Here is a 27747-nt window from a genome sequence, read left to right on the forward strand (position 1 = left end):
CTGCTATGTAAGTCTTTCATTGCACAAAGTTCTCTTGTAGGGTGAGGCCTTCTCTTGAAGGCCCACACTTGGGCCATTCCTGTGACCTAATGTGTATGCAGAAATAGAAAATGCTGAACTGTTTGACTACTCAAGGTGGGATTTCCAAAAGCACCCACAAAGTGAAAGTCTAACATTCTGGCTGAAGGCAAGAAGTAATTCTGATGTTTTTACCCAGTGGCTGAGCTTGCCTTTTTTCCAAGAAACACATAAAGCAGAGTGGCAGAGCCACAGAGACAAAGTGCTATAAATGAGGAGAAGCACCTTTCAGGCCCAATGTTCTGAGCAAAAGAGTCTGGATGAGCACTAGCAGCAGGGGTCACAATAAAAACATCACCATCTATTACCTATTAGAGACATTACTTTATCTCTGCAAGATTATTCTTATTAAAATAGCCAGTCTCTGTTCCTAAATTGGTATGACTATTTAGAATGACAAAACAAGGATTAACAGAATACAGAAGTACAAGACATACCTTCACTCAAAATTATATCCATGCTAACATCACTGTATTCACCAAGTCCCAGCACATTTGCAGCTGCTGCTCTGAACTGGAAAGTTCCTTCCAAGTTCTTGGCCTTCCATGTGCAAATACTGCCACAGGAGCCATTGTAAACCACCTCCCACGTGGACTTCACATTGCTGCTGTTGCCAGACTGTTTCCTGCAGCATGCACAGCACGACACAGGAATGTCATTAATGCCATAAGGGCAGTTTACTGCTTCACCCCCAGCCTATTCTTTGCTTCAGTTTCATGGTTTGACAGCATTTCTCTGTCTGCATAAAAGCTCAATCTGATCATGGGATTCTGGCTACAGAGAGGAAAATTCTGGCATGCCATTTCAGCTGCGCTAGGAACCAAACATCTTTATCTTGGCATTGGAAATTAAATACTAGAACACTTTACGCATGAAAAACTGTTCAATACATGCCTGACAGCCAAGATTCCAAAATGTTCTTATTTAGCTTTCTGGCAAAAAAAAAAAAAAAAAAAACAAAACAAAACAAAAAAAAACCCACCCAAAAAAACAAAAACAAAACAAAATCTACTGTGCTAGAGTTTTTTTCCCTTCCAGACCCAGAGTGTCTGTTGTGCATCAGGTTTCACAAGATAAATGGGAAGCAAGTCATTGGCAGTGGAGATACCATTCTTTAGCTAGCCATTTTGCCATAGTATCTGCTGACCGCTGGGTGTTTTTCTTCCTTTCCCCATTGGACTGAGATTGATTGCTCACAATAAATTCAGAGCTGATTATTCACCAACCAAAAGAAGACCACATACTTAAAGTTGAAAGGCCATATCTGAAATATCATTTCATGTCACACAACACCGTAATACATCATGTGAAATGACCTTCATGAGCGAGTCACTCATTCTCCCAACACACTTTAATGAAGAAAAAAGGCCAAACACTTCTAAACCAGAAAGACATGGGAAAACTTATGCCCTTGGTGTGTACATGTTGCCACTAGAGCTATATGAAAAACAGAGGTTGATTAAAAGGGTTAGGCAAACATTTTCTAGAATGCTATGCAAGTAGCCTAACATTTTTCCACCTGGTGTGAAATTCAGTCAAAACCATCAGCCTGTGTACTTTCAAAGCTGCAAGAGAAAAGCTGACTACATTAAAAGACCACCTCAGTGAAGCTCTATGATTCCAGAGATAAATAAGAAGCTGGAGTCTGGAGACCACAACAGCTAATGCACAGCCCTGGCACAGACCAAGGGACTGACCTTTTCTTACCCATCTGCAGAAAATCAGGTACAGAATATCTCCTGGCATACCAAAATTATTGTTTTCTCAGAGCATGCAAGTCAGGGCTCCTGCACGCTCACGGAACTGTAGGAAGCTTACAGCACCAGGAAAATATGTCTGGGTGAAAACTTATATAGGTAAAGCATTTCCAGCTCAGAGTGCTGTCAGTGCTTAACTTTCATAAGCACAGAGGAAGAAATAATGGCTGAGTTTAGAAAATTGCTCCCCTCCATCAGTAATGACTTCAAACAATCACTGGAATATTTCAGAAGACAGATTCTCCTAGTTTTAAAATAATGCATTAATAAAACTTTGTACTGACTACTTTAAAGGAATCTCTCCAGAGTCATGGTCAAAAAATTAGAAATTCAAAGTCACTGCCCACAGCACTGTGCTCTAACCTGCCCAATCAGTCCTTCCAATGCCAGTGCAGGAATGAGTGAGCTGGCACTCTAGTGTGACATCAGTAGCCCAGGCAATTGGAATTTGATCACAGAGCACTTGAAAAATTATGCAGTCATCCCACATGGGTGGGAATATTTTCTTTCTGGCAATATTCTTTCAGTCCTCTGAACACTAATATATTTATACATATATATCAGCTGAAAATACATACTACATGTAAGATTTGTGATTTTAAATTCTCTCCACATCTTCTAGTTCACTGACATAGATCTAATTATATAATTCTATTTCAAGATTACTCTGAAAATGTTGTTCTGTGTTTTGCAGAAATTCTGGAAATTGTGGGTACTTGGTTTATCTAAGAAAGAGATCCCAATGGGAAGAGCCTTTCTGATCATATACATTTCATTCTTCCCATCAGAGGCAACCTGAAAAGCCCAGCACACTCAGTTTTATTCTGGGCTGTTACCTATGGGAAGAGTGCCTCATGCATTGCTTACCTGCCCTCTAAGATGTAGTATATCAGTTTGCTTCCATTGTCATCAGCCTTTTCCCACTGTAGAGAGTTTTTGGAGTCTTCGGCTTTTTTAGGAACTCCTGGCTTACTGGGAACACCAGCTTAAGCCAAACAGGGAAGAAACAGAATCCTTAAAATGTGTTTGTAGCATAAAGGGTCAACAGGCACAGAGAAAAATCTGATGCACACATGAGTGTTTAGACATACAAAAGGAAAGAGGGTCTATATTAATAATCCTCAGAGAGAATGAATCCTTGGCCTTCTCTTTGTGATGGATGAATTCTAAAATTTTTACCCACATGTAAATTTTTACCCAAATTTTTCACCAGTAATAAGTTCACTTGCATTACAGACAGTTCATTTCAGTTCCCCTCACTCTTTCCTCTGCTCCACTTGGAAATGAATCTCACTTCTTTCCCCCTATTACATCTTAATGTATGGTACTGTGTTATTCATTTTTCAAACAAAGAGAACTATTGGGTCTTAGTATGAGAAAATTCCCTGCTAAATTTTTGAAAATGTTATGTTTAATGTTCACATCCTGTAAAGTCTTAACATTTTGTTATGCTATGTTAAGTGCTTACCTGTAGTTTTAAAGCTTGTGGAAGAAGAAGTGCTTTTCACTCCTGTGACATAAACTACTGTGACTCTTACTAAGTAGTTGGTCCAAGGAAGAGTTCCTGTGAGGTTGCATTTGTAAACAAGATTTCCTGTGCATGTAGTGTTCACAGGAGAAAACCAGTCACTTTTTGTTGGCCACTAGAGAAATAAAATATCATTATGGTCAACTTTCTGCTGAAAGTGTGTCACAGTTCTATTCCTGGGTAGATCAACTACTTTGCCACCTCTTAATATCATAGTGGAAATATGACGCAGGTGCTCTTTCAACCATGGGACTCTGTCCTCTCAGAGACCAAGGACACAAACCCTAATTTTCTTCTTTGTTTTCAGGAGACCTACAAGTCTTGGCAGTAACAAAGAATAACAGATTAAATGCCTGCTTTACACAGCCAAAAGGAGCCTTCCCCTTTTATTTCTGGATCACCATGTCCATGAGTTCAGCTTGCCATGATGCAATTGAAAGGAGGTGGTGGGTTAGTGGAATTGTGATGTGACATTTATTTTAGGGCAGGAAAATGTTTGGTGTAGGTCTATTGAATCTAATTCTCTATAGTAAAGAATCTGCATGATCCAGTTTAGGACAAGAATTTTTCTGCATCCAGTGGTTCAGGTGTTGAAGTCTGAAGTTTCCATGCATGCTGCTCTCACTGCAGCCCTTACTCCTTACTTCTTGGACCTGGTCTTCTCTCTGGCATTTTCTCCTAACCTCTGTCACAGGAAAATAAATCCAGATACTAGGTTGTAGCTAATATTTACTGCTGAGAAACCTTTTCTTCTTTTTCGTGTGCAGAGCAGACATAGGATTTGCAACTGCAAACCCAGTTGGGGTAGGGCAGTGAGGAAACAGGGATAGGACTGCTGAAACAGGAGACTCAGAAGGAATTCTGGTGAGGTCATCCAGGATGTCCTTTGGCACTATGGAGCACTAAATGCTACAGCTGCACTCCTCCTTGTTCCTGGCAAATGCTGACTCCATCCTGCCCCTGCTGAGCAGCTAAGACTGACATCACCATGCCCAAATTATCCACTGAGACTCTTCATGTACATCCTGCCACCCACCCTGTCCTGCTTACCAGAGCAGAGTAGGTTAAATTTTCTCTGATCTGAAAAAAAACCCACCCCAAAACTTAGAGGTATTTTTACCTTATGCAGCTCAAACCAGAAGCTGTTTTCACTGACGTGCAGAGGAGCTCTCCATTCTAACTGGAAACTGGTGTTTCTGGGGACTATGTTGATAGGTGCTGCTGGAGTCTCAAATGTTTTTGCAATGACAGGGGCACTTTCAGAAAACCAGTTCTCATCAGGATGGAAAGCAAGAACCTAGTAAGGCAATGGATGAACTGTACAATACCAGAGCAGCTGGAAAGGCAGCTTTGCTTTAGCAGCACCAAGTGTTTGGCAGACTGATGTTTCAAACAAGAGAGTATTCAGGCAATAGAGATTAAGGTGTATAGAGATTCTGCCCCTCATAGCTGCAAGTTGATATACCTTCAGGCTGAAAGTTCACACCCAGGAGTACCCTTCCTCAGAGACTCTTCTTAGCTTCTCATCTCAGATTTCTACCAAGTCTCTTCTCTTTCTAGACCTTTCTTAAGTGCCACACAATCTTGCACAGCCATGCAGATATCACATCACATATTAGGCAGTGTTTTAGAACCACAGAAACTCAAAGTCAAGAAGTGCCTTAGCACATTGCTTTTCACTAAGCCACAGGCAAATATGACCAGTTAGGTATGCATACTTGCATACACACATACAGGTATTTAGGTATGTGTGTGTAAATATATTTCCCATTATATTATCCAAATCATTTACAAAAGCCCAAAATCAAATTTGGAGCTGCAGATCCCCTCCTGCCATCATCTGAATGTTCTCCCAACTGTGTAAATCACTCTATTTGTGATACCCAGTGCACATTTCTGCAGGCAATATGTTTACTTGGTTACTTTTGAAAATGTCACTTTGACCATAGACCTGCTGTCCAGATTTACTGTATTTTTTGGCCTTCATCTGTAAAGGGAGAAGCAGCAAATTTTGTTTTCATGAATCCATATTGCATACTTTTATTTGTCTACTTTGCAGAAGAGAAGTCTAAAGATTTGCAGGTTGAACAGACCATTAAAACTACTTGCAATCATACCTTGAAGGAATTATTTGTTCCAGGTTGGAGTCCACTGACAGACCAGGCAAGCATCTCATTTGAAAATTCACTTTTTCGCAATGGTGTCGCTGGGACAGGAGGCAACAAATTAACAGAGATTTGATAGCGGATGGATTCAAGAGGTCCATTTGGCTTCAGAGGTTCACTCCAGGATATGTTGATGGTGGTGTCAGACAAAACTAATGTTTTAATAGTGCTAACTGCATCTGGTACTGAAACAGAAAGAAAAATTAATCTCCCTTTTAGAGTAGTCAAGAAATGTCACTAAGGAAGGAAAAAAAAAGGATGTACATATATTAATATGATTCATTCACAGGACTGAAACTCTACACATGTAAAACTCATATTCTGGTATAGTCAGTCAGCTGAAGACAATTTCAAAATATTTTGAGGGACTTTTAGTATTTTCTTGGCTATCTCAATATCCAAGCAGACAAAAACAAAACAAAAAAAAAAAAAAACCAACAGGAAAACATATATATACCTCTATATTTATAGTTATATCACTGAATTCATACTCCCTCTTAGCTCCCTAATCAGGGTCTCAGATGTGAGTTTAATACGGTGTTTACTTGAATATGCACACACACACACAAAAAAAATACCTGTGCACTATTTCAATTGGAAAGTCTTTCTTGAACAGAAACTTATGAGGGAAGAAAATCCATTATTTCACATAATTTAATTTTTTTTTCTCAGAAACAGAGTCTGGCTGAGCTGTGTAAGGGAGAAATTGGGTTGCTGGTCAGATGTCCATACCAGCTGGTTACTCACTAATTGTTCTGGAAAAATCAACCCTTGCTTTGAAGCTTTAAGATCACAGACTTTGTAATGGCATATGGTATGTCCCTGCTCTGTATAAAAATTCTTTATTTCCTATTGAGCTGTCCAGAGAGGTAAAAAGTTAACAAGTCATTACACTATTTATGTTCCCACATCAAAATGATGAGTCCATATGTTTTATTTCATATCCTAGTAGCTAGACTAGAGATTATTTAATGAAATATACAGAAACTAGACTAAGAAAGGACAAATTTTTATTTGTCTAGCTAAAACATATGTGGAGTAAGAGTGACACTCTGTGGCAAGAGCAATGCATTGTCTTCCTCTTTTTTTCATTCCCTCTACCTTGCTATTTGATGGAAAGCACAAATTATTCCAAGCTTCTTTCACTTCATTAGAGAATTGAGAAAAAGGCATTGAGGGAATTCACACAGCTTCAGAGGTGTTAAATAGTGTACACACTTCAAGAGGCTCTAGCAGCATCTGATTACAATTTAAACTAGCAGTTACATTCATGAAATTGAGAACATAAGTGTCAGGACACATATACCTTCTATTTACAGCTGGCTGGAAGTTTTTCAACAAATTTGAAAAGCTCTGAATGCTGATACAAATATCTATTCAAAATACTCAGGGTTTGTAAGCTGGGTTGGGGTGAGGCTTTTTTGTTGGTTTGCTTTGCTTTTTCTCTAAGACTTGATTTTCATCCTGATTTTTCATTTTGTCCCAACTAGAGAAACCTGTTCTGAGTTTCAGATTTCATTTTAACATGAGACTAAAAAATTCCATTTGAGTGGAGCAATCCAGTCTCCCATTTTATAATCTACCTTTATGTTTCATCACTGAAAGGATGTACATTGCTGCAGCATACCACAGTTTCCCATACAAAAAATAATTGTGTCAATTCTTTTCACATCCAAATAATATATAATGTTATTAAATCTATGTATCACACAAATTTTATATTACAGATGTGGAATTCCATGCAAAGAATTGAAATCTACTGATAGAAGGCTAGAATTGTTGGGTGTTTGGGGGTGTTTGTTTGTTTGTTTTACTCCATAGGAAGATTGAATCTTCAAGGTTGGAAGAGACCTTTCAGATCATTAAGCCCAGCTGTCAACCAGAACTACCACTGTAACCCCTAAACCACTAAACCAAATCACCCAACACCAGGTGCCTCTTAAACACCTCCAGGGATGGTGACTCCACCACCACGCCCTGGGAAACATATTCCAGTGCCTGACCACCTGAACAGTGTAAGCATTTTTTCTGATATCTAATCTGAATCTCCCATCTCTGATTAAGGCCATTGCCTCCAGTCCTCTCACTGCAGGCATGGTAGAAGAGACCAGCTCACAATATTCAGAGATCCACATAGGGTGGGAGCAGATTTGCTTGATGGTGCAGATGCTAAGGGATCTGATGTTAAGAGAAAAATACCCAGCACAGTTGAACTAGAGAACTCTCAAAGTGTAACATGTCTGGATTCCATGAGAAGGGTGATAATATGCCTGCACCCCTTGTTTCTCTTCCATTTGAAAGATGAAAAGAAGGTCACCTTAAACAGAGGGTTTTAAGGGGAAAATTGTGACTGCTCCCAGGATAAAAAACAGGGAATGATCTGCGCATAAGAGAAGCCATGGGCGGCTCACATGTGATGCTCTCCTCGGGACAATGGTGGCAAAAAGAGAGGCTGATTATTCTATGAATGAACCCTTAAAGAAACCTTTAAAGAGTGCATCCCTAAGGAAATAAAAAAGGAAATCAGGACTCCTGGCATGTACTTGTTGCAACAATAAAATGCTTTCTTGGGCATAGTTGATTGCTGGGTAAAGAGACATTGAGGAAAGTAAGAAAAACGTAGTGGTGGCTGTCCAGACTTTAATTCCAGTTATTCTATCAACAACTGAAGCAGCCAAAATGCACAGAGAGGTAAAAAGAGGTAAAGGAAGACCTCAGGAGTCCTGCTGTGGTTCCCTCACTGCATGTCACAGCAATATCCCCTTGCACAGCTGCACTGCACAGCTCAGTGCCAGCCACAGCCAGCCCTGATGCAGCCAGGCTAAGGGAGCCAGTGCCCAAGGGCTCTGTGCCTCTCAGTTTCACTCCCTTACCCTCTCTAAAAAAAAGAACTGCTCCAACTCTGCAGAACAAAACCCAGGCAAGAAAACTAATGAAGATGGGGTCCACAGCATTCCCACATCCCAGTGAGTTCCACACCAAGTATCCCTAGGTACCGCCTCAGCAGTCTTTCAGCAAAACACAGATATACTGTAGACTCGGGTATAATTCTGACTTGCTGACTTAGGAATTAAGAGAGGTGCCTGATGGCTCTGCAAATGAAGAGTTTATGTGGATCCAGCTGACACTGGCTGCTGACAACAGGCACAACAGAGCAAAACTGACACAACAGAAGAGCAAGCACTCTGTGCACCATGGGGGATGACTACCCCTCATAATGGCTTTCCATGTTTTCAGCAAGGGACTTCAGCAAAAACACAGAGAAAGTTGTCTGCAGAGGAGCACAAAGACAAATGTGCATGTACAGAATTGCACATGCAAAACAAGTGCTGAGCAAGGTAGTTCTATTGGGCTGGGCTGCAACGCATGCAAACGCATAACATGAACTTTTTGCATGATCCTTCTCTTTCTGGAAAATGCCAAGAGCTTCAAGAAAACTGGCACAGCAGCTGCCCCACAGCTGCAAACAGGTATGGTGAAGCAGGGAATGAGTAGAATCATCTTCCTGCCCTAACTGAGGTATTTACAAGCACAGGAGACATCCAGCTCAGAATGTAGTATTCCCAAAGAACAAGGACTGAAAGAGCACATCAAAATTCTTCAAATCAACTGAAAATGAGCTGTTTTCATTCAGGCCAAAAGTAAAAATGAAGTGTTGCCTTTTCAGCCTGGTTCACAACCAAACAAATCTGCATTACCCTTAGAAACAGCAATCATGAGAGCGACATCAAATCAAGGGAAAAAACCTTAATGCTGAATGAATACATAAAACAGATATTTAAACATACATAATCACACCTACATTCAAACACAACTTACTTAAAGATGTGGTTCAAGGCAGAAACTGCAACTGTTTAGCCACTTTTAACCATAATTTATCTTTCCTCAGGAAGCAAATAAGCCAAAACATTGAAGAATAAATAAAAATGTATTGAATGAATCTTACAAATTCATCAAGCCTGTTTGCCAAAACCTTTTGAAGATCTACCCAGGTTATATTTTAATCAGACTGTTTGTCCGCTTTCTGATTTACAGCCCAAACCTGTGTACATCTTCCTCTGAGATGAGAACTCAGCTCAAATTCAGAATAAAATATGAAACAAACCTCCATATAGAGTTGTGCCAACTGTGTCTTCTCCCACAGGCAGCACTTCCTCTTCTGAATAGTAGTTTTTCACTGCAACTTGTATGGCATAACTCGAAAATGGCTGTAGGTTCTCTAAGACAGCAATAGGACTCTGATATTCCTGTAAGTCCAAATCAGATAATAAACATGCATTCTTAGAAAAGAGAGTCATCTGGCAACCCAATCATCTGTCAATGAAATGTGTGCTTAAAAAGTAATACAGTAGTGGTTTTGGATTGTGAAACACTTTAGTGTTTAAAAAAAGAATGTTTGAATCACAGTTTTGGTAATAGGTCCCTACAGAAAAGAAAGTACATACCAAAAAACAAGACAAAAAGTAGGGGGGCTCTTGCACAAAGGAAAAACTAAGGTATCTACCACTTTTCAAATACCACAGTGAAAGGACAATTGCTGTTGGGATGTAGAAATGGTAAAACTCTCTGACAGAAAGCTACAGAACGGTTCATAAAGTCACTAGAAGTGAACGTCACATTCCCTGTTTATAGATGGTATCACATGCATTTCTGTGTGAAGTAGCCATACCAATGGTTTTTGCTGTGGAGCAGACAAACATTGCCTTGAGTTCCTGCAGATGTTTGTAATTTGTCTGGAAAATACCAGGTATGTCGGTGTAGGCTGGGATATGCCGGGGCAGAGCTGCTGTGGTGTGACAGATGGCAAGCTTAATGTAAAACTGGTGTTGGTCGTAGCAAGGATGGTAGGCTTCTCAGTGTCTGGCAAGAGAATCAGGCATCTTTTATCTAGGAAAGACATTAAAAGATTAAAAATTAAAATTATGGCTGTACCCATCCAAACTTGCATGGTATTCTGCCACCATTCATAAGAGAAAGCACAACTACAAAGTATTCTTTCTGCTCTCACAAAGAGAAACAGAGGAAAATTCTGCCTGAAACAACTTCATTTGATTGCGTTCATGGGCACAAAAATAGTGATCCTCAAAGAAACTCTTATTTATCTTTGACAAGATACAATTTTAATAAAGAATTTAGGTCCTTCTTGAAGTAGAAGATGTAATTTGTACAATTTGCTACATCTTTGTCAGGGCAGTACATATTGATGAGCCCAAACTTGCCTGTAATGGAAAAGACAGGCTGCATAGACATTGCCTTTCTCTAGCAATTAAATGTTATCTGCTTTTTCTTCCAAACAGTTTTCCATGTGTAATGTAACAACAGATAATGAGAGACAAATGTGGGAGGTGGAAAAGGAGTCTGGAGGGAGAAAACAGTAGAAAACTACACTGACAGTTACTGAAAAGTAACAAAAGAAAATCAGTGTTCTTTCTAAAACAAAATAAATATATATTAAATGGATTTCCTGCTAAGAAGGAAGAAATTTAGGCATGTGCACAGGGAAGAAGGTACAAGGACCAATTCTTGCCCTTAGGCCACAACAACTGACCCCATAGTTAAGATCTTTTCTCCCAAAGTGAGCAACTCTGCCACTGCTACCAAAGTCAGGTTCATGCATATTCCTCCAAATGTATTTGCAGCTGTCAATGTAAATTAGAAAATATCTGTGGGTATCTCTGGATAGGAATAATCCATTTGGACTGAAATTTGGTTCTTCCCTTTCTGCACCAGCCAAGCCTGGGGCTCTTGCAGGAAACCCTGTCCCTGGGGATAGGGATTGGCACATTCTGTACCAGGGCCAAACCAGGCTCCTACATCAAAGCCAAGGCCACACAGATCTCATGAGCACAAACATGCCCAGAGCCTTGGCAAGAAGAGCCTGAGCATTGGTCAGAGCAGCCACAGGCAGGCATGACTGTACCAGCTACTCAAAAGAATGTGAAATTTTTTTATTCCAAAGAAGTTCATCTTGTTAAAATACTCATTTGTATATTAGCCAGGTTTTTAATGTAAAATTGGTGTTCAATAATTATTTTGAATATATTCATCATGCTAGTAGCTGTTCTAAACCTCTGCATTTATAAAGATAATCCCTATAGGTATCATGAATCCTAATTTTCTATTAAAACTAATGTTTTATTTATTTCATTATCATTCTACAATGGTTTGTTTAAAATATCAGGAGTTCTAAGTGATGCCTGGGTCTGCTATGAGGTAACCTGTAGTTGTCTGTTGGGTACTTCATTATAAATCGCTTTAATAAGCAGAGTTCTTATCTCTTTATCTTTGAAAGAACAGACCTTTATTTTAGTTTTATACATTTGTGAACAAACTCAGAAATCTGTCGCAGCAGGGATCACTATCAAACTCTGGCTACAACACTGTGGAACATATTTTCTCTTTTTCTGTGCTGTAATGTGCACCACCTTTTCTAAATCTCCATGTCTGACACAACTTTGAAAATAGGCATAGTTTGGCATTTACAAACAGGTGAAATATTCATCATTCATGACCTTCCATTGTATTCAACACAAGGCCAGTCCTTATATTCATCCTTTTTAAAAACTCCAAATTGTTTCTGTGTAGAAGGTACCTGAATCCATGAAGCATACTTTATATAAATACACATCTGCAACTTAAATAAGTACTCTGATAGAAACTGGTTACATTCACAAAACAACCCAAATCCCCTTTACCTGGATATGTTTGTGCTGCTGAGCTGTAAGCTAAGATTTTCAGCGTGTGGTTTGCTCTCTTGTGAAGAAAGTGACTTCTGCTTTCTTTATCTGCTAGCCAAATTTCAGTGTATTCCTTTGTTTCAGCAGTCCAGTATATAAATTTCTTATCTGCAGTCAAGCTGCCAATTTTGTTACCTGTAGGAAAATGTTGCATAAATAAGTTTAATAGTCAACCCTGAGCAGATGATTTTACAAGAGCAGAAGGGTGCTTGTTTTCACAGCGAGTCAATACAGCCGTTTTGGCCATACTGTATCCCCAGTGACCTCCTCTTGACAAGAGATTTCTGATATTTCCCAGCAGGTCTCATGATGCTGAGACTCTGCTATTCCAGTTTACAGGTGTAGATTAGAAGGTGTTTAATTACCAATAATTATGAGAACTGCTATTCAATTAACAAACACAAGAAATGAAACACGAAAGCAAGAGCTGTCTAAAGAAACTTTGCTCTTTTTTCCAAGATGAAAACCACCATGATCTGCCATCTCTCAGGAACAGCTAAGACAGCTCTTCTGGTAACAGAGCAGCTTTACCAGCACACCTCCAGAACTGAGCAACCAAGAGTAAAGTGTTATTATCACAAGAAGTGAAACACGGATAGTTTGTCATACAAGACGAATTATCTATCTGCGTGAAGTACCTTCCTCACATGATGAAGTCTGCAATGCCATTTTCAGGCATGAGGTGTTACTGTATCTTTTCATTGAGATTAACTGCAATAGATGTAACTAATACAAAACCCAAGCAAAATAATGTGTTAATATTCTAAATGAAATCTATTGACAAGTAGCACTTGAGGCCGTAGCATTTCTTTTACATTTTACTAGAACACACACTTGCATCAGTAAACATCTTCACACTGCTCTTCTAGTTTGTATGAATAAAGTTTACAACTGGAAACACAGAACACAAACATTTGACTATAGATCAATCAGTTCCATAATCAGTGCTTCATGAATGCTATTTTCTGAAATGAAAGTTGTTTGAAGTAAGAGACAGCAAGAATCACAAACTACCTAGAAAAATAAAAGACACTCAGACCTTGAATATTCGGTATTTTGATAGTTCTCCAGCAGTGGCAACCCTCCACATCTGAGGCCCATATTTCGTCTCTTCCTCTGATGAAAAGCAGCTGGGGATTTCTGGAGTCAGACAGATCTATACTCATAGGCCTTCCCAGCTCTGCTTCTGTGACATTACAGGTGCAGTAGCTTCTCATCTGTTTTTCTACCAATCCATGTCCCAGGATGTGGTGCACAGTGTTGTTCAGAATATCATAATAAAACATGTGGCTGCCGTTATCAAACTCTTCCAGCCAGTACAAGCGGCTACCAAAGAAAATGCACTGCTTTCAGTAGGAAAACTTCCACCTGACCAAGTTAAATGCAATGCTAGTCTGACACAACAACTGGCTATTCTGGATAAAATGGTTACTGTAAAAAAAAATGTTATCTGCGCTGACTTTCACTTGCATTACACATATAGAAGTACCTATCAGTATTTAAGCATCATTTAAAATTGTTACTCAAACACAAACATTTTTTTGAAATTAGGTATGTCCAAGCTCAACTAGCAGTACTTAAGTGGCACTACATTTAAAAATTTCTGAGATTTACATAATGCCAAAACTCCTCCTCTATAAAAAGTCCTTTTCGGTCCTAACAGTTCAAGTTTTAGTGAAAATCATGTCTAAAATTTGCTCTTAAAAAAGTTATTACTAGTATGTACCTTACCTTAAGAAAGGATATGACAACAGAGATGATAAAGTTGAATTACTTTTGCTGAGCTGCTTGTTCAAGGCTTGTAGAGATTTTTTCTTGAGCTCAAGATCAATAAAAAATATTTGAGTTTCATTCTGTGGTGTTTTCAGGGCAACAAAGAGATGCCTTGCAATCCAGTCAACTGTGATGGCTGTGACATTGTGAAGATGCGCATCTCTGAAAAACTTAAGAAAATAATTTAAAAGCACAGAATTGTTCAACCTGATGTTGACGCATTATGAAAACCAATTTGTTTCTGAAAGAAAAATGTCTAGTTGGGAAGTAGAAGTCAAAATACAAACATATGTCATGGATTGGCAATATTTTTAGAAAAATCAAAACTATTGTTCCACATATATCAATTGTTGCTTCCATATTCTTGAAATTAGAATTATGTAAATTAAATTAAATGTGATGCAAAATATTGATTTCTTGTATTTACTAGTATGAATTTTAAATTGAACATCTGATAAAAATATCTTATGAACAAAGCAGATGTCAGTAAAACGATTTATGATTAATAGGACAACTTTAACAATGACTCCAGTCATTTTTACTTTTTCAAAAACACAGTTGGCCATAAAATAATGGAAATAATGGTCAAGTAATGATAATTTTCCTAGATTCTCTCAAGTAAGGGAGTGACCAAAGGAGTACCTGAAACATTGAAGCATTCTGTATATCAAGAATAAAAAGAGAATCTTCAGCGATAAGGTATGCTTTGTCATCATTAGCAATATAACAGATGTCCTTTACATCAGTCTTGGCTGAAAGTTCCCAGATGGTATGACCACTGTCTATGTCAGTAAGAAACAACTTGCTGGCAGAAATAGTTATTAGAGTTGGGATAGGGAAAAGATCTGGAAGGAAAAGGGCACAGCACAATTAACAAAAAAATCCCATCCTAGATAAACACAGCTGTTCATAAGGAAAGCAAGTACAAGATACAAATAAATGTTGGGTATGAACGTATTGTATTTGCAACAGAAAATAAATAAAGCAATGAGATGCCCTCTTGTCATCGCAGTCAAACTACTAAGATACTTTCAGTGGCATTGTGAATGCTTACCTAACAAATTTAAGCACAGCAAAACAGATTTGTTCATTTAATGACCTTTAACAGCCAAACTAGAAATATATTATGATCTCTAGCAGTAAACAAGTTACAGGTGAAAACCTACTATTCTATGCTAACCTGGAGTTGCACAAAAAATCTCATTTAGCATAGTTTTGAGGAAAGGCTTGAAATTCCCAAAATTTAGTCGAATGATAAGGAATGTGTTAATCTTTCATATCAGAGGAGGTAACCATTTCCTCTGTTGTGTTTGCTGTATGTTACATAACATGTTGGAGGCTATTTATCAGACTGCCAAATTCTTGTACTGTCATTTCACCAGCTATTACACACAAGCCATGAGATAGCAACTAAATCATCCATACCTGATGAATTCCTCTCTGCCATGTCAGACAAAGGTCCTGGACCTACAGAGGTGAAGGCCTGCACCTGTGGGACAGGAGATTGATACTTATGTTATCTAACAGCATAAATGACTGCATTTGAGATCCTGTAGAGCCAACAGAGACAAAACCCCTGTCTGCTCATCTAGGAACATATGTGTGTGTGCTCTGTTTGACACAAGACTATGCTGGTCAGTTCAAAGGCTGCATTCAAGTTGGGACCATGGCTATGAAGAGAAATTTAACCAGTGACCCAGAGACTGACAATCCATGCTACATCTAATAGAGCTCAAAGGACTCCAGACAGTCTATTTGTTTCCTTTCCCAGCCTGGAACAATTCCTACTGTTTGCAGACCTTGCAAACAACACGGTGTTCTCTCTTATTAGTATCTGGTCTATTACATGCTCTCTTGTTTTTAACTTGCCTTTCAAGCACACATTTTGTCTGTTTCAAAACTCTTGTCCCAATGAAAATATGACTTCTTGACAAGTTTTGGACTGGAAGTCTCTTTCCATGGAAGCCACCCGACTCCCTGACTTTCTCAAACTGTGGCCTGTTCAAAAGGCCTGTCACTCTCCACCAGACCAGCTGAATCCATGTTCAACTTGCAGTTTCTAGCAGTGGTTTGGGGAAACGTCTAGAAAAGTTTCTTTTGGGCTTCAACATTTAGCGAACAACATGATACAAAAAGAAGTTGAACCAGGTAGGTATGCCTGGGTGAGTCAGCAAATCAGCAGCTCTACAAGCAGAAACCACAAGCTCTTGCCCCAAGCCAAAAAAAAACATCTCCCAGGCAAACACATCTGACTGCACAGATAACATCTCCCATCTAGCACGAGACAAGCTTAGTAATTTTTCATACCTGAAACCTTACTGTGAGGTTGGGAAGCACATCCTTGAGAGAAAACTGCATCTGGGTGGGTTTAACATTGCTTTCAATCCATTCCATGAAAGTGCCAGCAGTGCTGCTCCGATTCATTAGCTGATAGTAAACCCTGAACTGCATTAATATTCCATTATCCCTTTCAGGTCTGTCCCACCTGAACTCCACAAGGACTTTCCCATCACTTCCATGTAGGTTATTTTGTAACACATACATTCTAGGGTTCCTAGGGGCTGAAGGAACTGTATAAAAAAATAAAGATAAAATACACAGAACAAAATACTCCTGTTAAAATACAAACCCTAACTCATAACTAACTCTACAGAAGATTATCTAAAACTTAATTGTTATTCCTTTCTGTTTTCATTGCTATCTGATTTTAACTTACCTAGCCAAAAGAAAGAGCTGCGTAAACAGGAAAAAAAATGCACTCCTGCACTGAGATTGGGACATATCTATTTAGCCAAGTCCTGTATGTAACTATGGGGCTGTAAAAATTTTCACAACACAGAGCATATTCCATTCCTTCTCTTATTCACTTCAAAATCTACTGCATCTCATAAGCTTTCTCAGTGCTTCAGTCACTCAACACTATATTTTAGCTAACTTAATTTTGACATGCATAAGAGCAGAAATAAACACTGAAGCAAGACTAAAATGTGCATAGCATTTTTTAAAAATCTACTAAGTGATTAAGATATTGCATGCAGCTTTTCGTGTTCATTGTAATGAATTCAGTTTCTCTCTCTTGCTCATAGTCACAGGCACACGCTGGATATATTGCCCTGCATTTTCTGCTCTGAATTCAATTACTTCAATTGTATGCATTTATGTATGCAATAGATGATTGGCAAAGATACTCAGAAACATGTCCTTGCAACTCTGCCTGCAGCTAACTAGCTCTGAAAGCTGCTCATCCTTCACACCAGGGTTTCACTTGCTGACACTGAGCTGCTCCCAGTACCCATTACACACGAGGAACAGGATGTAAAATTTTAGTACCTCCTTCAGGAGCCCGAAGGGATACAGATGTCATTGGTGCCTTGCCCCAGTATGTGTATGGAGTGACAGTAAAGTCAAAGAGTGCAAATGGTTCCAGCCAATCCACTCGGTAGGATGGCACTGTCAGATTATGGGGGTGAAGGCATCCTTCATTCGCCAGAGGCTGCAAATGAAATTAGACAAAACAAAATAAAGCAAGACTTCTTTACTGCTCAAAAGGCCTTCAGTTTTCCAAAATCCCCCCACCAAACCGGTCATCTAAATCAAAACACAGCTTCTCTTCCTGTGAGTGGTCATTGTTTCAACAGTTCCTGTGGCCCTGTAGCAATAGGTAGCCATGTGCCAGAAATCTGCCTTTTTAATTTAAAGTAAAGCTTGCCAAATGCACTAAAGCGGGGATGAAGGCTACATTTCACATTCAGGCAAAGCCTGTCCCACTGTCATCTCAGAGGACACTTCTTTCTCTGAGTTACTGTGAGAGGCTTTCTCATGAATTTTTGACCACTGTGATCTCCTTGCCTGACTAGTGCCATCCCCACCACTAGCCCAGAGCCACTGCTGGCTGCAGTGGTGGAGAAACTGGGCAACTTGCACTGTGTTTGCAATTTAATTTCACTCTTGACCAATTTGTAAATGCCAGAGAAGAAACAAACTCCATTTCTTTTTAAAAATAGCAAGTAGATGCAGTAATTAATGTAGATAATAGGGAGGGATTGCATCAATATCCTCACTTGTAGAGCTTTGGATCCCACGCAGTAAAAGACAGTTCCCCATTCCACCTTTGTGGAGGGACTCCAAGTGATGAGGAAACTTGTGGAATTTCCTTTAATTCTGAAAGAAGACTCTGGCACGGAATCTGGAATCACTTTTGGCATTGAAGAAAAGTTTCCTGTCCATAAAGAGAAGAAAGAATAACAATCTAAGGAATGTGAGGAATAGGTAGACTATTCAAATGTGGCTTAGAACATGGAAGTAAATCCTGTAAGCCAACATTAAATAGCAACAATAAATAACAATAACACATATTCTTTTTATCAATACATATACCATTAGCTTTTATAATTGCACCTTATCCTGATCTAGGTATCAGGTGATATATATATATACACATATATCAGGTATATCCTGATATATTTATTAATAAGTTATTAATATATTTATTAATAATTTGCTCTTGTCCTTCTCTTTTGTCAAATGGGCAAAGTATTTCAAGAATGAGGAATTGCAGGCTGACAGTGAATACCTTTACTGAGGAGTTTAGATGAAGAAAATAATGTACCTGGCAAAGGTTTAAGTGATGCCTGAACAAGGGTGAAGGCTGTAAACTCTGCTGTTTGTGAGAAGGGAATGCTAAGGCTCTGATTGACTTCCTGGACGGTAATGAACTGAAGCCTATTAATCCAGAACAGACGACCACTGTAGTATTCCAGTGCACCCGGAGATATTTCTGAAGTACTCCATGCTGCAAATTCCGTGATGATGGAAGTACTACAACTGTGGAAACGTATGAAATTAGCAAACTGATAGCCCACATGCAGAGGGAACAGATTTATGCAAGGTTTGACATATTGTTAAGTTTCTTATAATTCAAGTTCTTAATACTTATAATTCAAATTCTAAAATGTAGGAGGCAGGAAGTCAAATCAATTTTTTTTTTAAGCTCTTTAAAGAATTTTAGAATATGAGACATCACAGAAAGAACAAAAGGACCTTCATTCCCTTTATTCCATTGGAAAATGATTATAAAATTGTTTAAAATTCCACTGCATAGATGCAGAAAAATGAGAATTTTGAAAAATCAGCCCACCTTTTCTCAGCAATTCCACTGAAACAGTGAAGTCTACCTCAGAGCATGAGGTTCGTTCTATTTCACTAGATGAGGAACCCAGATTTATTTGACCCTGCTGGTTTTCTTCCATTATTTACTAAGACATACTAACATTATTCTTCACTGGGATCACTCGTGATTTAATCTGCCTTGCATATTGTACATCAAAACTTACAGGCCTTTTTAGGTCCCAATTTATCTTGGTAAGAGATTAAATATGTTGTAAGAGGTGTCATTTTGCCATCTCAGAAATGTCTTTGACTTAGACACATGCCATCCAAAACAAATTTGGAAAAGCTTTGACACACCATCCAGGTCCATTAGGCTGGATCACTTCTAATCTCTGCATTCTGGCATGCCAGGGACAATGATTTATGGCTGCCAATTGGTTCATAATGGAGCTGAATGTTCCAGCTAAAACTAATCCACATACTTTGATTCTTTAAGTGTTTACTATTAATCATAGCAAGTCTAAAGTCAGTCAGAAAATTCATCTGATTCCACACAAAGCCAGCCTGCAACATTATGGGCACATCTTAATACAGATGCTGCTCAATTAAGTTTAAGCAATCTAATCTGATGCTAGAAAAAAAAAAATATATAATCCCATTCTCCACATGGAAGGGAGCAAAAACATAGTTTCATGAACTACTGAGCATTATACACTTTGCACTTAGAGAAAACCATTTTTCTCAAGGCTCTAGTATATAATCAAGCTAACCCAGAAACAGTGTTCTTTATGTTTCGCATTAATAAACTTTGTCTTTCTGGAGTTATGCAGCCATTTCACGTGCAGGATGATCAAGAGGAAAGCCTGCTGAGTACTGTTTGCTCAGGTGAGAAAGTGGTGTCTGTTCAAGTCCTGAGATTCATGAAAGATGAGCCAGTTACAGAGCTCCAGGCACTTGGAGGCTGTCAAGTGTTGTAAATGCCAAGATAAAACAGACAATAAGCAGCAATTATTTCCTAAAGCTATGTCTAAAAATTGATGAACATGACCTCAGTTCAGCTGAGGTTCTGTGCATTGTTTCTCTCACTGTAAAACCGTTACCAACCACCACAACATGTAGTTTGCCATCAGCTATCCGTGATCATTAGCTCAGGGTTTTGTTTATTATTAAATTAGTAAATAGTGTGCCCAGCACTGGACTGTGGCACTCACACTCTCTAAAAAAATCCCCTCGCCCAGGATTTTTCTCAGAGAAAAGGAAAACAATTCTTATCTCATTTGCTTCTCCTGTGTTGTGCTTGGGTAGAATGTGTGTGAAGATTGTTTCATGGGATTCTGGTGAGTTGTTTTCACTCATTGGCCAAGCTGTGTTGAGACTCCAGAAAGAGTCACGAGTTTTCATTATTATCTTTTTTGCATTAAGCAAGTATCCTTTCTGTATTCTTTAGTTAGTATAGTATTCTTCAACATAATACAGTATTATAAACTAATAAATTAGCCTTCTGAGAACATGGAGTCTGATCATTCCTGCCTTTGTCAGGGCATTTCCCAGCAAATACAAAACTGGACAACAATTTTTTCTTAAAGAGTATGACAAAAACTCGAAAATACAGACTTGCTTATCTCTGCAATTTATTTACTTACCCTTCTTTGCAGAGAGAAGCTCTGTACAGGTTTAGATACAGACTATCTCGCACAAGCCAGTACAGAAAACCATAGGTGAGATCCAAGGTTACACCAACCACCTAAGAAAAAAACAGTCCAACTAGCAATTGGAACACATCTTCACTTCTGAGATAGGCACGCTTAGGCATAACAGTTGTCTAGACAACATCATGAGTTCCTCTTTATTGGCAAAAATAGCATTACTACCATGAATGTTTATTCTAACACAAAAAGAGATAGCACTAGAAAATAATCAGGTCCTTGGTGGACTCCTATTTATAGCAGCTGATGATTTTCCAGATAACATTTTTTAACACCTGTCACAGTGTTCATCCCTGGAGTATCTGAGTACCTCAATATGATGGCAATAGCATGTCAAGTGCTTAGTGGAAGTACCTGTGAAAATCTCCAAAATACCTCTAGTCTTTTAACATTCTTTGTCTGAAACAGGTGGATGATATCCAGTCTGAAAGTCAGAATCACCTTTTGAAAAAAGCATTTCAGGTTTTTTGTCTTTGTTTTCCAGCTTAGATTTTACACATAAACAGTTAAAATATTACATTACTTATGGAAAATAGATGCAAAATTTTAATTCATTTATTTGATTAAGCAGGAAATTTGAATATTTAAATTTTTGTAAATAATTTATTATTAAATAAAGTGGAGGAGGAAACTAAACAATCTTCCTGTTCATTACTTCAATGCTTCATCTTCCTTTCAGGGATGTGAAAGATTTGTTATTTCTTTTTAATAGGTTCTAATATTCAAAATAGAGTTTTCTTGTTTCTGCAGTAAATAACAGATTCAATACCATATGCAACAGTAATAAAAATCAGATCTTTATTAATCTGTTCTGTGAATAAAAAAGAATTTGCTTCCATAAGTTAATCTGCTAAATGTTATCAAGTTTAGTCTATTTTATATCATTAGCACAGCTTACAAGTTGTTTGGGGCCTCTCTGAACATGTTTTCCAGCAGCTCTCAAACTTCTCATGCAAACACTAGTCATAACTATTCGCTTATAAGCCTAAATTTCCGTTATGTATGTAAGTGGAACAGCCTTTTTTTCCCTAACTCTTCATTAATAAACTGCAGAAGATGATGACAGGAAAGCAAATGCTATATCACTTAGTTGTCTGTTGCTCCTTATGTAATCACATTCTTGACATATTTCTGTTGACATTGTATGTCAGAAAATCAAGGTTTGAATGATTGCTCCTGTAGGTTGTCCTGTTAAAAATATCTCACAGCATGTATGTGCCCAAGTGTATATTTAGTCAGTCGTGCTATATTTTATCCCATTTACCTATTCTCCCTCCCATGCTCCACACTAAATGACATCTTCCTGAACTTATGTTGCCATTTTGAACCTTTGGGTCCTTCTTCCTTGCCCCATTTTTTTTTTCTGCAGGTATTACATTTTCCTATAGATGTGTCCATCTTCTTTATCCTGACCCCTGTATCCTCATTATTAAAAGGCGAATAAATATTTGTACTTTTCATTTTCAGGAGTTAGGCAGCAGTTTAACGCCTCCTTTCTGTGATGCTTCAAAAGCAGGCAAACACTTCCCAGCTCATGAGAGGTACTAGTTTCTGGGCACAACATGTATTTGTGATGGTGCAGTCTACCCAAACATCACGAGATGCAAGATAAACTTGGCTATTTGAAATACCCTTTGACTAAAACTATTGAAACCACACCTAAAAGGGTCCTGGCCCCACTTCCATGTCATGCACTTTGCTGCTCCTCTATAAAATTACTTTTGTTCTATCATACTGTACAGTGTGAACAACTTAGTAAGAGCTTTGGAAAGTCTATGCCAGATCCTAAGTTGGAATAAATCAGAGGAGCTCTGCTCAAATCAATCAAGCTCTGCCAGTACACACCAGCTGAGCTAAACAACTGATCAGAAAACAAAATAATTGCCATAGAAGGATTTAGTTCCTGCCAAAGAAATTAGACTTTCAAAGCTCTGCCTTTGTATTTGTTTAGGAAACCTGCCATTTTTACAGTAGGCTCTTCTATTCCTATTCCTAGCATTCAGATTTCAAGCTAAAAGGAAGTACAGCTACAAACTGCTGAAAATCCAGCTGAACAGCAATTCTTTATCAGAAAAACAGATGGTGAATACCAGTAAGAATCACTTACATGGAGAACATTCTTTAACTGTTGGATAACAGCAATTAACTATTACATCTGTACTTTAATACTGAGATAAAACATGCCCTTTTACACATAAAGAGCTTCATTGTGCAAAGAAAATACATATTAGTACCTGTGCAAACATATATTTGCCTCTTGATATTGAAACAGTAACAACCAGCTCAACAATTCCACCATTAAAGAATGTTGTGCTGTCCTTTTTTTTTCTGATAGTTTTATTCTGAGATTTATTTTAATAAAGAAACACCTGTCAGCTACAACTGGTCACTTCTCAATCTAGACATTTGTACTTGGCTTTTTGCCTGTGTGCATCACAGCAGGAGGCTGAGTTCAGAAGTCAGTGCACAGATTAGGGCAGCAGAGAAGCAGGAGAGGAGATGTTTGTTTGTAGGAGGTGTGAATAAGTGAATGGTTGAAGGCTGGTATCACTGACATAGAGAAAGGTGCAGAAAAAAAAAATGACAGGACCAGACAAGCAATCCTACTGCTGCCAAGGTTCCTGAAAGCAAGAACAAGAAATTTGAGGTTAGCATGAGGCGATCCAGAGAAGCAAGCAGAGAATCAAAAGAGAAGGGCAAGGATGTTGAGGTTTGCCACTTAGAATAAAGTGGAACATGTCAGTCCTTTGCCACAGATCATCCAGAAGATATGTCCAAGTGTGCTGCTGAGCTTGGACAACATATACCTTCCCATGGAGACAGTCCACACCAGCCAGCTTCCACAGAGGGGTAGGAAGGCTGGGGCTGGGAGATAGATTGGTCCTTTGCAGCACAGACTTTTCTCTCATGTACAAAAGTTTTACAGTTCCTCTATAGGCAGGATTACAAGTATAGCAGGTGGCACACCACAACCTGCCTTCCTTCTTCCCAAGCCCTCATGGAAGTAAAACACCTGTGAGATTAGTGGGCCTTTCAGAATATTAATTTCCTTTCATGGACTAAACAAGGCCTGGCTTTGTTTTATAATCAGAGAAACACCAAATTCTTTTCTTTTGGGAAAGAAAAGTTAAATGTTTTGGGGGATGATACAAAGCTAACTAAGAGAAATGGATCTCTAAAACTGGAGAGGGTCTTTAATGGACAATCTGGCTTCAGGTTAAATGGGAGTACAATTTGTATGACAGGTGGAATAAAAACAAAGACTGGGGTTTAAAGGAAGGAAGAAAGCGAGGGACGTAGGGAGGAAAGAATATGCTAAGACCTTGGCAGATCTTTTCATGAGGAGAAAACTCAGAGTTCTTCCATTGTGTAGGCAACACCAAATTCACCTACCAAGAATGAGGTCAAATCTCACATTGTGGCAGAGGCAGGATGGATTTGGAGAAGCTCATCTATGAGGAGGCAGCAGTCAACCAAGATTTTAAGAGACTTGATAGGACATCAGAGCGGGGTGAATGTAGAAGAGAGGCAGTGGAGAAATCAGCAGAGATATGGAGGTTGTGCAGGCCTCAGAGCATAACAAAGTGTTTCCAGGTAGGAAAAGGGAGCTACTGACCTTCCACATACTACAGGATCTTTGGTGAGCTATTGGTGGAACTGGCATCTCTATGTTCCCTCTCCTTTCTACTTCTTACTTCTGCATGGGACCTGCTCTCCACCTAATACAGCTAAAACAACAATTCCCTGTCCCTTTTTTCCTCTGATTGGTGGCAGATGTGGCACCCTCACCAGCACTGTGGCAGCAGCAGCAAGATGTGCCAGGCTGCAGCAGGGGCAGATGCCATTCCCCCCCTCTCATCACCACAGGTAAAACCTGTAACAGCACCTCTGTTGCCGAAATGCAACCCTGGCAAGTGCTAAGCCTCAAAACTGGCCCTGTCAGGTCCTGCAAGCTGGGGAACATCACAAAAGAGGCAAGATGCTATGAAGCTCTGGATCCATATTTTGATGTGAAAGCCAGAAGTGACCATTAGACTTAAATCATCTGGAAAAAAAGAACCTTTCACATGTGGGAAGGAGTAGCATTACAACCACAATTTTGGCAGCTAATGAACACTGACTATACTCAAGAGATCTAAATACTAAAAGACACACCACCCCTCCACCCCATCTCTCATAGAAAGAAAGAGAAGTAAAAAATCAGTCACCTGTTTATCAGAAAACTGTTGCTGCTCTTGTAGCATGAGGTGCTCCTCTCCATTCAATCTTGTGCTCTCCACTGAATACATCGTGGCCCAGTACAAATAGCCATTTACTGAATCCACAACTAGGTCCCTGACTGGGAACACAACATGAGCTACAACATCTATATGGCCTCCCCACAGTGATTTTCTGTAGATCTAGGGACAAAAGAATTGACTTTAGCATCACATCAGCTATGATCAGCTTAGTGTACATTAGTGACTTTTCCACATCTGTTTATCAAAAAGACAGTGCAAGCCTTCAGCTTTCAAAGCCTAAACCTTTTGCATTCAAAGTAAAAGGATGAAGAATAATGCAAAATTATTAGTTCATTTTTGCCAGAAAGTAACAAAAGAAAAAAGCTGAAATAGCTTTTTCCCTTCGCTTTCCCCGTTTTGGCAGCCTTCTGTCTGACAGAACTTCTCACCCACTTCATATTCACTATTCACAAGTGTAAATGAGGGTGCAAGGCAGTGTGAAATCTGGCCTCCTAGCTCCAGTTTTTAAAACAGCTTCTGACTTTGCACTTACAAGGAATGAAAGGCATAATTTGACAGCACTGCATAAATTAGCACTACAATTTTGAAGTCAGATACCTTTTAAATAATTCACATGTCAGTGTTCCTGATATGAGAGTGTACAAAGTGCAATTGTAATTATTTTTTAACTGCAGTGATCTGCAAAATATCACAGAGCAGAGGTCAACCTTGAAAATCTCTGTGTAAACAAATAGTGCCAAATTTTATTAAAATAAAGTCCATCTACTTCTTGGCTGAGATCAACAGGGCAGCCTCCATTTTCACTATCTTCATTTATTTTCACAATGTTGAATCCAATGAAGCTGTTGATGACATGTTTGATTTGCCTGTTTTGCACCTGGTGAATTCAGTATCCTGCATTAGTGAATGTTAGTGAATATTTTACCCCAAACTTTTGCATAACTGTGGAAAATCACTTAAGTAAAGCAAAGCCTCCTTGTTCTACACTATAATAGGAAAGGTCCAAATGTATCTCAGGTTGCAAGAAGTAGGGATTACTTTCCCAAATACTGCCTTAGAGTCTTTATTGTTGACTTAAGGGATTTTTCTTTTTTAAGAGATGCAGCTATACCTACCGTATTTGCTTTGCCAGACCAATACAAGCACTGACCCAACCAATCAAAGGCCAACATCCTTGCATTTCTGACGTCGGACACATAAGTGTTCTCATTGGTACCTTTTCTTTTGTTCAATGTCCAGGTTTGAACTTGGCCCATGGAATTAATCCAATAAAGAGTGTTATTATACCAGTCAAGGTCTTGAAGAAAAAAAATATGTTAAGCATTACATAAACATGTAAATTAAAAAAAAAAAAAACAACACATTGTTTTAAAGAATAAAAAGCAGTCAGGCACTTCAGCTTTTTAAAAATCAATACAAATGCACAGTTAGGCTCAGCTAAATGTGAAGGTACATGCTTCCTTACAGGAAATAATGTACATGTATTGTACATATATAACCCTGATTATTATAAATGTATGACATATATTGGGATGCTGGAGACAGAGCTATTTAGTTCAGAGGGTTGATTTTAGCTCTGCTATAACTGTGGTGATGTCAGAAGGGTTTCACTAAGGATTAATTTGACTCGTAAAATAGAAGAAAGTGGATGAACCCAAAGTGTTGGCTCAGTGAAGCTGCTGTACTGCTCTTCATGACATCCAAGTCTAGAGAACTCTTGTCTTTCAATGCTGTTGGTGAAATTTATGGAGAGCTAACAAATGCCAAAAAGCCTGTAGCAGCAGCGTGCAAATTGTTTAGTATGTACCTGAAACATTTCTTATATGAGGATAGAGGAGTTCTCCTTGCCTGTAGCTATCCAATCGCTGCTTCCAGAGACCCTCAGGCCCCACAGCCAATATATACGGTTCTTCTTCAGCTACAAAGGAAGAAAACTGCAGTTGTGCACACCAACAAGCAATTTATCTTAGTAATTGTATTTCAATAGCAATTGTTCCTGTTCCTGGAAAGTTACAAAAGCACCTTTAAAGCTGCCCCTGTCCTAAGGAATAAAGGACAAAGAAGAAATACATGAAAATATTATAATTTGAGAAATTCAGAGATTCAGGACAGCTTCAGATCCAGAACAATAAGGCAATTTGGAATCCTATTAGATGCTGAAAAATCACTGTGGATTTGGACCTGTCCTTACCAAAGTCAGGTAAATGTCACCCCTAAGCCAGTCCAGCCCCTTAAACTGGAAGCTATTTTCCCCTCAGCCTTAGGTTAATTTGGGTGAACAAGGTTTCAAAAACCATTCCAAAGGCATGGAAATCTCAGACATTTTGCACACATCCATTTTCCCTGATTATCTATGCTCAAATCAAGGATTTTCAGCATTTGGTGAGCTTCACTTTTCCATGAATTGTCCTTAATCCTCAGGGCATTGCACAAACCACTTCATCATATAAAGTTCTTTACAGAGCAATGAAAAGGGATAACACCTCTTTTACTGTATCAAATAATATTTTGATAGAGTATTTGCATTAGAAAAATGTAGATAACTACCAATGTTAATGCATAAATAATATTTAATATCATTATTCTAGTTTGAAAATCTTACTAGTTTAAATAAAAGCAAACTTACTTATCCTGTATTCTTTAATTCTAAGAA

At 38.7% G+C, this 27747-nt stretch overlaps 1 protein-coding gene across 12 annotated transcripts in view; it reads right to left on the bottom strand.

The window, feature by feature from the left end:
* The window catches only part of ROS1 (ROS proto-oncogene 1, receptor tyrosine kinase), an 86008-nt gene that overhangs the window by 22944 nt on the left and 35317 nt on the right, over nucleotides 1-27747 (bottom strand). For all 12 annotated transcript variants that reach the window (XM_064707943.1, XM_064707942.1, XM_064707944.1 and 9 more), the window contains 20 exons: nucleotides 26902-27012; nucleotides 26210-26391; nucleotides 25062-25253; nucleotides 20791-20891; nucleotides 18648-18862; nucleotides 18100-18257; nucleotides 17369-17531; nucleotides 16346-16608; nucleotides 15464-15527; nucleotides 14681-14883; nucleotides 13997-14208; nucleotides 13305-13591; nucleotides 12224-12400; nucleotides 10198-10415; nucleotides 9634-9775; nucleotides 5481-5713; nucleotides 4484-4660; nucleotides 3304-3478; nucleotides 2703-2820; nucleotides 516-703 (listed from right to left, as the gene is read on the bottom strand). In XM_064707943.1, coding sequence (XP_064564013.1) covers nucleotides 516-703; nucleotides 2703-2820; nucleotides 3304-3478; nucleotides 4484-4660; nucleotides 5481-5713; nucleotides 9634-9775; nucleotides 10198-10415; nucleotides 12224-12400; nucleotides 13305-13591; nucleotides 13997-14208; nucleotides 14681-14883; nucleotides 15464-15527; nucleotides 16346-16608; nucleotides 17369-17531; nucleotides 18100-18257; nucleotides 18648-18862; nucleotides 20791-20891; nucleotides 25062-25253; nucleotides 26210-26391; nucleotides 26902-27012 — 3579 coding nt within the window. The remainder of the gene's footprint in view (nucleotides 1-515; nucleotides 704-2702; nucleotides 2821-3303; nucleotides 3479-4483; nucleotides 4661-5480; nucleotides 5714-9633; nucleotides 9776-10197; nucleotides 10416-12223; nucleotides 12401-13304; nucleotides 13592-13996; nucleotides 14209-14680; nucleotides 14884-15463; nucleotides 15528-16345; nucleotides 16609-17368; nucleotides 17532-18099; nucleotides 18258-18647; nucleotides 18863-20790; nucleotides 20892-25061; nucleotides 25254-26209; nucleotides 26392-26901; nucleotides 27013-27747) is intronic.

This window comes from Zonotrichia leucophrys, chromosome 3 (genome assembly GCF_028769735.1).
Source record: "Zonotrichia leucophrys gambelii isolate GWCS_2022_RI chromosome 3, RI_Zleu_2.0, whole genome shotgun sequence".
NCBI lineage: Eukaryota > Metazoa > Chordata > Aves > Passeriformes > Passerellidae > Zonotrichia > Zonotrichia leucophrys.